Source organism: Aethina tumida, chromosome 1 (genome assembly GCF_024364675.1).
Source record: "Aethina tumida isolate Nest 87 chromosome 1, icAetTumi1.1, whole genome shotgun sequence".
NCBI lineage: Eukaryota > Metazoa > Arthropoda > Insecta > Coleoptera > Nitidulidae > Aethina > Aethina tumida.
In genome coordinates this window covers 80,108,063-80,115,734 of record NC_065435.1, presented here as the reverse complement: position 1 = coordinate 80,115,734, position 7,672 = coordinate 80,108,063, and the positions used below count along the sequence as shown (strand labels likewise).

The window sequence follows — 7,672 nt, the reverse complement described above, 5'->3', positions numbered from 1 at the left end:
CGTCATCCAAGCTTTAGTAGGAAACGATTTCACTCCTTTGAAACATCGCGGTTTCATTGCTTTTCCTGTCACTAAGGATTTAAGTTTTTCCGATCCGTTCATATTTATTGGAAGTAAAACTGTCACCTCTCTTTACTATGTTTTCCCCATGACATTTTTAATCTTTAAAAGTAAGCTTCTTGTAAGATAAACATTTGAAAAATAGGCCAATTTCATTAGTATTTAAAATGTCTCGGGCATCATAGTTTTCAAAGTCTTCAATTTACCATGCCAATCTAAGCAAACTGCATCATTAACACTACTCTAAGTGTCTACACGAACAAATTTCCGCTAAAAGACACTTTTTGTCCTCTCCTGTCTTAGCCAAATGACCAGGCTTTCTTTCAGACGAGGAATTTCACCTTTAGTAGTTCTTTTCCGTACTCCAGCAGATTGAGCAGCATAAATTTTCTTTTTGTGCATTATTATGGTTGAGAGAATACTCAGGGGTATCTTAAATTTTTTTGCAACATCACTTTTCTTCTCACCTCTCTCTATTTTTTCGATTAACTTCTTCTTTTCAGCAATCGTCAAGCATTTATACTTTTTAGGACTCATAACCAAAGAGTAACAGTAACTGAAACATAATTAAACAAACCAATTATAGTAGTTTTACTAACAATATTAAATAAAAGTAAAATAAAATAAACTAGTACTACTAGGTGCCAGAATACTAGGATTAAAATTAACTCTACATATATCTAATATTCAGAATATTCTTATTGCAAATACATCATTTTATATATAAAAACTGTAAAAATACTATCGAAGAATTGAACAAATATGGTAACTAAGACCGGCAGAAGATACATAAGCTTAAATAAAGATAAATAAATTGAACAGTTTTTTCGTGTTCGAGTTACATGTAATTTTCAACCTGGATTTTTCTATGATCCAAACCTGGACCTGATCCAAATCAAGCTTTGACATGTTAAAGTGTTTAAAAATTAATTTCTGTAATGGACAATTGTGGTTAAACAAGCGCGCAACAGAGGTCACTGAATGTAGTGAACAGTGGAAACTTGTTGCGGGCGCTAGCAACACAACCTGTGACGTTTTCATCATTCTATTTACGTCCCAATAGAACAGCATCCATCAGTCCATTAGTCCATCAGTCTATTGCCGAAACCCGTGTTTACGACACGTACACGAACAAACACCTAATTAATCGCCCCCATTTCACTCCGCCCTTACGACACTGATTTCTAGCGTGTTTTTGACACTTGTCCGATAGTTGCTGTTTTTCGAACACCTAAGAAATAGTGTGTGCTGTGATTGTCAGTTGTTGTGCGTGCGTGTTGTGTGTGTGTGTGTGTGCGTGTTTGTGTGTGTATGTGTGTGTAGCGTTGCATTGGGATTAACGTCGAAGTCTGTTATGTGATTTCGGTAGGTTTTCCTTTATAGTATTTCGATTCGATTGTGAGTGCACGTTTGTAAGATTTCTCTCGCCCACTTTTGTGGTATGTAGAACGTCAGTTTTGACGTCATTTTAGACGCCCCCGCTGCAAAACCAAGTCACTTTCGAAAATACTTAATAAAAAGAAAAAAAAATTATTCTAAATACGCATATGATAAAACGGAGGCAAAAAATTACAGTGATTATCAAACATCCATAGTTCTTACAAGATGGTTAAAAACTTGTTGATTTGTTTTGACGTTTCTGTGGACATTTATGTAAATGGTATTTTTATGAAATATTACTTTTTTTCTGACACATCTGCGAATTTTTATTATGTTTTCTACTTTTTAAAGATGTCAAAATGTGTTGAACAATTCAATATAGAATTTTAGTTCGTTTAACTATTTTCAGTGTATTTAAAAATAAACTAATGTTTTTTATGGCAATAAATAATTTTTAACATAATAAAATAAATTGTTTATGTTTGTAGTGTTCGGTCATAAGAAAAAAAGGTAAACTAGACAATTACAATATTGCGAAATCGCTATGTTGCCGTACTTCACTTTCAAAATAAAAATTGTGTTTTGTGGGTGTGTTGAATGTAAAAATAATTGCGAAACATATGACATTTCAGTGTGTGTGTGTGTGTGAAAAAGTAAAACGAAATAATAAATTCGGTCAAGTGACACTTGGAAATTCATTCGAATTCTAAAATTAAACCGGGGAGAGAAAACGTCATATTACGATTTTGGCATCGAGCTTTTTTCTATTCTAAACAGGTGGTCTAACATTTACAAGTTTTCACCAAAAAATCACGTCTATAAATTTATAGAAAAATGTCAGTATTCGAAAGAAATAGATTACGTGGAATTTGCAAAATCACGTGACTAATTTTTAATAACAAGCCCGAATTGGAAAATTTTGTGTTTGTGTTTGTTAAAGACAACTTTAAGATGTACAGATTTACGTTAAAAATTTGAATTGTTTGTATTGTTTTAAGAATTGGACACACGTAAACATTCTTTAAATTAACTTTAAAATAAACCTACGTCAAGATAAGATAATATAATTTTAGATGTTTTTTTTAAGATATTAGTTAAGACTGTGATCTTGGATAAGTATGTGTGTTTGTGTGTGTTTTATTTAAAATGATGCGACTAAAAGAAGGAGTATGGAAATGATTGGTGATTGTTTGATTTCAGACAGATCATAATGGCCGGCAATGTTCGCCGGTGGTGGAAACCGACACCGTTCGTCCTCGTCGAAAGTGCGCACCATGCAGCTATTCCATGAGCTAAAGCAACAATTCCCTACCGCCCCCGATCACCTAGTCTCCTCTTGTTTGCTCGCCGCCGCCTCCAAAGCCGCCTCACCCCTTATCCCGTCCTCCAATTCGGTCCCGCGTCCCATGGCCCGTCCCCAACTGCCTCCATCTCCTGTTTCTGATGATACAACGGTGGGCACGGAAACAATGGCTTCCTGCCCTTCCCCCTCGACTGTTGCTTACACAAAGGGGGAGGAAAATGTCCAAATGGACAGGAAGAATGATGTGAACAAGGTTGATAACAACACGTTTTATGCGAAGAGGCCAAACACATTAGGTAAGTGAAAAACGATGAAACGAATACCATCCACAACATGAATCGTTTTCGTTTGCAGGCATCAAAAGCGAAAACAATTTTTCGTTTAATGAAACAGACAGATCCCGCCGCCTTCGGACCTCATCGAAGTGCAACGACGTCCACAAACTGTTAACATCTGTGGAAAAAAAACCTCCCAGATCTCCGCTCACCTCGAAGAAACGTCCCGTTACCGTTTCCACCCCGTCACAAACTACTGACACGCTCTTGAACACTCCCTCGCCCTCGGTCAATCTGTCGCTAAACGTGAATTGTTCCATGGACGTTGTACAAAGTCCTACGGCAACGAAGCCGAAAGTGTGTCAACTGCAAGTGACACCGACACAGCCGTGGTTGGAGTCGCCGACATCCTCGGCGTCGGCGCCATCGCCGAGGAGTTTTACTAGTGTCAACCTCACCCTACGTCCGCCTTCGTCTGAACCCCAGCCACCAATAGACATTACATCCCAGAATTCTTCCTTGACTTATTCCACGAGTAGTTTCGATTCGAAACGCGGCCTCCAGTCCAGACTGCAAATTACGGTCGGACCAGGTGGCGGAACCGTGTCCTCGGTCAGGGCGAGGCCGAGGAGTTTTCACCTCGACGAAGGCGTCAAACTGAAGGATATCGATGAGGAGAAACGAGCCGGATCCCTCGATTGTTTGCTCACGTCTGACGGACCTTCCGGTTAGTAAATTTTTCTTGTTTTTTCTGTTGTTGCCCTAGTACTGTTGACTGTCCACGGTGTACTATAGTTTGACTTGACGTTAATACCATAGTTATGGACCGCGTCAGTGACTCATTTTGTGGGTAAACAGCATAAAAATGAATAACTTATTAGAATGCAAAATACAACTTTGTTTGTACTGTTTTAAAATCACGCCATAAGGTATGACGTATAAAAAACGTTGATTATTTCTATACCAAAAAAAAACTTGTTGTCCTGTCAGTGTTCGCTAATTGTTCGTTCGTTTCCATAAATATTTGTGTAAATAGAGACAATTGTCAAGGTTAAATAATTGTATATTCGTGTCGGTCTTGTAGGAGACCTTGTAAGGTTGTGGAAACCTGGGGATTGGGGAAAGATTACGAAAATGTATGTATGTCCGTGGAATGTTTCGTGCGTTATTTACCGCAATTTATCGTGGTGCGAGTGCGCAAATTTCACAAGGATTTTACTCGAAAATATCCCGTCTAATCGAGAAACTAAATTTGAAACTAAATATTGTATAAGTTGACTGAAACAGCTTGTAACAATTATTTTTTTAATTAAATATTGTGCCAATATAAAATCAATTATTATAACGATTTTATTTCTAGAATTTTTTAAAAATTGTTTTGCTATTTCAATTTTATTCACTGAACAACACTGAAAATTTAGAAGAATTCTTGGGTAATTCTTGAGATAATTTCATTATTTCTCATGTACATTGAATTTTATTTTGATGATTTTTCGTGTTTTCTTAACAAAAAATACATATGCCTGATTTATATTATGTCTATTTTTAAAACTGCTTAAACATCTGGATTTTATTTGTGGATGGTTTGATAATTATAGTTTTTTATGTATTGTATACCAGGACAAATGTCAAAACCAAATGAAACGTGAGAAATGTAATAAATAATATTCTAGGTGTCAGTTGATTACAACAAATAATTTTCACTTGGCTAGTTTCACAATTGACCAATGAAAATATGAATGGATAAAAAATGCTTTTCTAACAATACTGCGTGAAATCTAGAAAATGTTTATTAGGTGTTGTTCAGTTGTTGAATTGCGGAGAGGGAAACACAAAACGAAGCAACGAAGACGCTCTAAAAATAACGGAGCGTGTTTCGTGCCCACGCATAACCCAAAGCACCGATATTTCGAGAGTCCAAGGCCAAAAGCCAAACACGACAGTTTTTTTTTTCAGGTGTAGTCCAGCAGCAACAAGCCAGGTTTGACAGGTTAAAAATCGAGCTGATGACCGACAAAACGAAACTTGTTGTGATGCAGCGCGACTACGCGGAAATGTTAAGGAAGAAAAGAGAGAAGGACCGACTGAACAACGAAGTGAAGAGACAACTCGAACGGGAGATCAAACATCTGAAGGTGCAATGCCTAAACCTGACGGGTAAAACAAACATTATTTCGGTTATTTATTCGGTGAGAGTGATAAATGAACGAACGCATTTCCAGACCAAGACTCGATCTACACAAACATTTACACGGGTCAACGTCCCTCGACAGCAGCAACAATCCAACAACCGTTGCACGTGCCCCATCTGAGACCGGATTCGTCCCCGACAACAATGCAACAACAACCCTTTCAGCCGCTTCAACCGCCTCCAGGTTGGAACTGCAGCCTGTGTACATTCCTGAACCACCCCGATCTGAGCAAGTGCGAGCAGTGCGAGATGCCGAGGACCACGTATCACGGTACGAGGGAAAGTCACGGTCCAAATGTGAACATGTCGGCTGAACAGATTATCGATCAGCTGACATTGAGGAATGCTGAAAGTTTCGCGACACAACCGAACGTTTTGGGGCTTGTCACGCCTCGGAACTCCAACAGTCACGTTGTCACAGTTTATAACAATCACCTTTTCACTGATTACCGAAATAATATTACAAACAATAACGATGATCATGACATAATCACAAACAAATAATCTACGATTCTATATCCTTTAGTTTTTATTTTTCTTAACAAGAACTTCATATCACAATTTTCCTGTGATATTATGTGATATTTATTATTTGATTTTTTTGAGTGTTTTGCAATTTAGTGGAGGCTCTCTGAAACTATTATTCAGGTATAGAAAAAATGTAGAACATCACAATAATTCAAAGTTATGTTATGTTATATGTAGATAAAGAAAGCACAGCACGACAGGCCAAAGTAACTGGTGGAAGTCGCATCTCGATATCATAGATACAAGCAAAAATTCGAAACATATATTATTATTCTTTATTCATATCAAGCAATTTATTGTCCTTAAACAGCATATTCAATATATAGGAAATGTAAATATTATTTACCAATTTCTCGTTTAATAATATATTTTAGCTCTTATACGAAATGTTTTTGATTATAGGTCTGTGCGCGTAAACTATTTCTTTTCATTAAATTTATTGACTTTGTTTTCTTCTTCCAATGATTAATCCCAGTACAGTAAAAAGATTTTAATAAGAATGTGGCATACATTCTGAAGATGAATAATAAAATATTGAATACAAGTTTTTGTCGGGGCAATTTATTTATACCTATTTAATTAGTAAGTTTTTGTGATATGGTCGACGTCCTCCACAACTAAACCATTCGGCATATTTTAAACAGAGTGATTTGGTTAAATTATAGTTTTTATACAATATATAGTAACAATGTAGTTGTGTACTGTTAACAATTAAACTTATAAATTTTATTACATTGTTAATAATGAATAGATGACTAAAATTTGTTATCATCTTAACGCACTGCAAAAATTAGAACAACTTTGTACATTTATTATCCCTATAAAATATTGTATGAGTAGTTTTTGTTTGTTCGTTTGTTTGTTGTACATAAAATAAATATGTAATTTAAAAAGAAGTATGTTCACGATTGTTTTATTTTTACAGTATCTGCGGCACCTGGTGATAATATTCAAATTCACGTCACTCAGAGGTTACCCAGAAGTAAGAGAGTGTTTGAGCATGATTTTGCCTTCCTTTATGCACCTCTAATTGTCTTTGTTTTTTCAACTAAAAACTGTATGTCGCTGAAACATTTATCTTCGCGAACTTATATCATAATTCCTAACTAATAATGATAAGATCATTTCTAAACCGGAAATGCCTAATAAATATCATTTAATTTATTTTTTATTTAGAAAACACTTGCTGGTTGTTTAGAAAACACCGTACATTAGCAGTAGTAAAGCTCTTTCTTACTACTGCTACTACTGTGTATGCCTAATACAACAGATATCACAGCTATATGTATGATATTAGCAATATTTCCTTTTTGTTAAAATAATTGATGTAAATATGATGGTTGTGTTTTAGGAACGATTCATTCGTGGGTTCTTTGACTGAAGATTTTGTGAAAGAAGAGAAACATTTTAGAGAATTTTGAACTGCAATACTTTTTTATTTTATTTATTACGACTTAAGGAAATTTTGCTCATCGAAACGACACTATATTTGTTGCACAATGTGTAACATTTAGTAATCAATTTATTACTACTATGAGGATATTTTGTGAATGTACATATTTTTCTGTAATTTTTAAAATAATAAATTGCTTATTTTGATAATAATTTTGTCGTTTTATTCATTTTTTTTTTAACTGACTTGTCGTAAGTTGAATCATGTTTTAGAAAAATGTAAAAAATTAAATTATTGCTAGTACACTGTAATGCAATATGTATTGTGTTTTAGTAAATACACAATGTATCCGAAATTAAAACAATGCAAACAGCCTTAAAACTATCAATTTCTATAATGTATACTAATTCAAGTCACAATCAGTTAAGTTAATGTTCAAGCTTTCTAAAAATAAAAAAAAAAAACGTTCGTTTACACAATTAAATATAAAAATTGGCGTATATAATTTCACTCATCAACTTATGCACATGTAGTTTCAAAAA

The 7,672-nt window shown here is 35.0% G+C and overlaps 1 protein-coding gene across 3 annotated transcripts; it reads left to right on the top strand.

Moving 5' to 3' along the window:
- The first annotated feature begins 1,135 nt into the window (after nt 1-1,135).
- LOC109596958 (TGF-beta-activated kinase 1 and MAP3K7-binding protein 2) lies at nt 1,136-7,342 on the top strand. Of its 3 annotated transcripts, XM_020012563.2 has the most exons (7): nt 1,138-1,425; nt 2,641-3,039; nt 3,098-3,745; nt 4,975-5,175; nt 5,241-5,480; nt 6,663-6,719; nt 7,089-7,342. In XM_020012563.2, exons 2-7 carry the CDS (start codon nt 2,661-2,663, stop codon nt 7,112-7,114), a joined length of 1,551 nt encoding a protein of 516 aa, XP_019868122.2. In that variant the 5' UTR covers nt 1,138-1,425; nt 2,641-2,660; the 3' UTR covers nt 7,115-7,342. The 3 variants fall into 3 exon arrangements, with proteins under 3 accessions (XP_049817154.1, XP_049817153.1, XP_019868122.2); XM_049961197.1 differs by lacking the exon at nt 7,089-7,342 and having other exon boundaries at nt 1,136-1,425; nt 6,663-7,082; XM_049961196.1 differs by lacking the exons at nt 6,663-6,719; nt 7,089-7,342 and having other exon boundaries at nt 1,137-1,425; nt 5,241-6,633.
- Nucleotides 7,343-7,672: the final 330 nt, after the last annotated feature.

Coding starts and splice junctions, on each gene's coding strand:
- LOC109596958 (XM_049961196.1), top strand. CDS start 2,661: ATGTTCGCCGGTGGTGGAAACCGACACCGTTCGTCCTCGTCGAAAGTG. Junction 3,040..3,097: donor GAAGAGGCCAAACACATTAG/GTAAGTGAAAAA, acceptor TTTCGTTTGCAG/GCATCAAAAGCGAAAACAAT. Junction 5,176..5,240: donor GCAATGCCTAAACCTGACGG/GTAAAACAAACA, acceptor ACGCATTTCCAG/ACCAAGACTCGATCTACACA.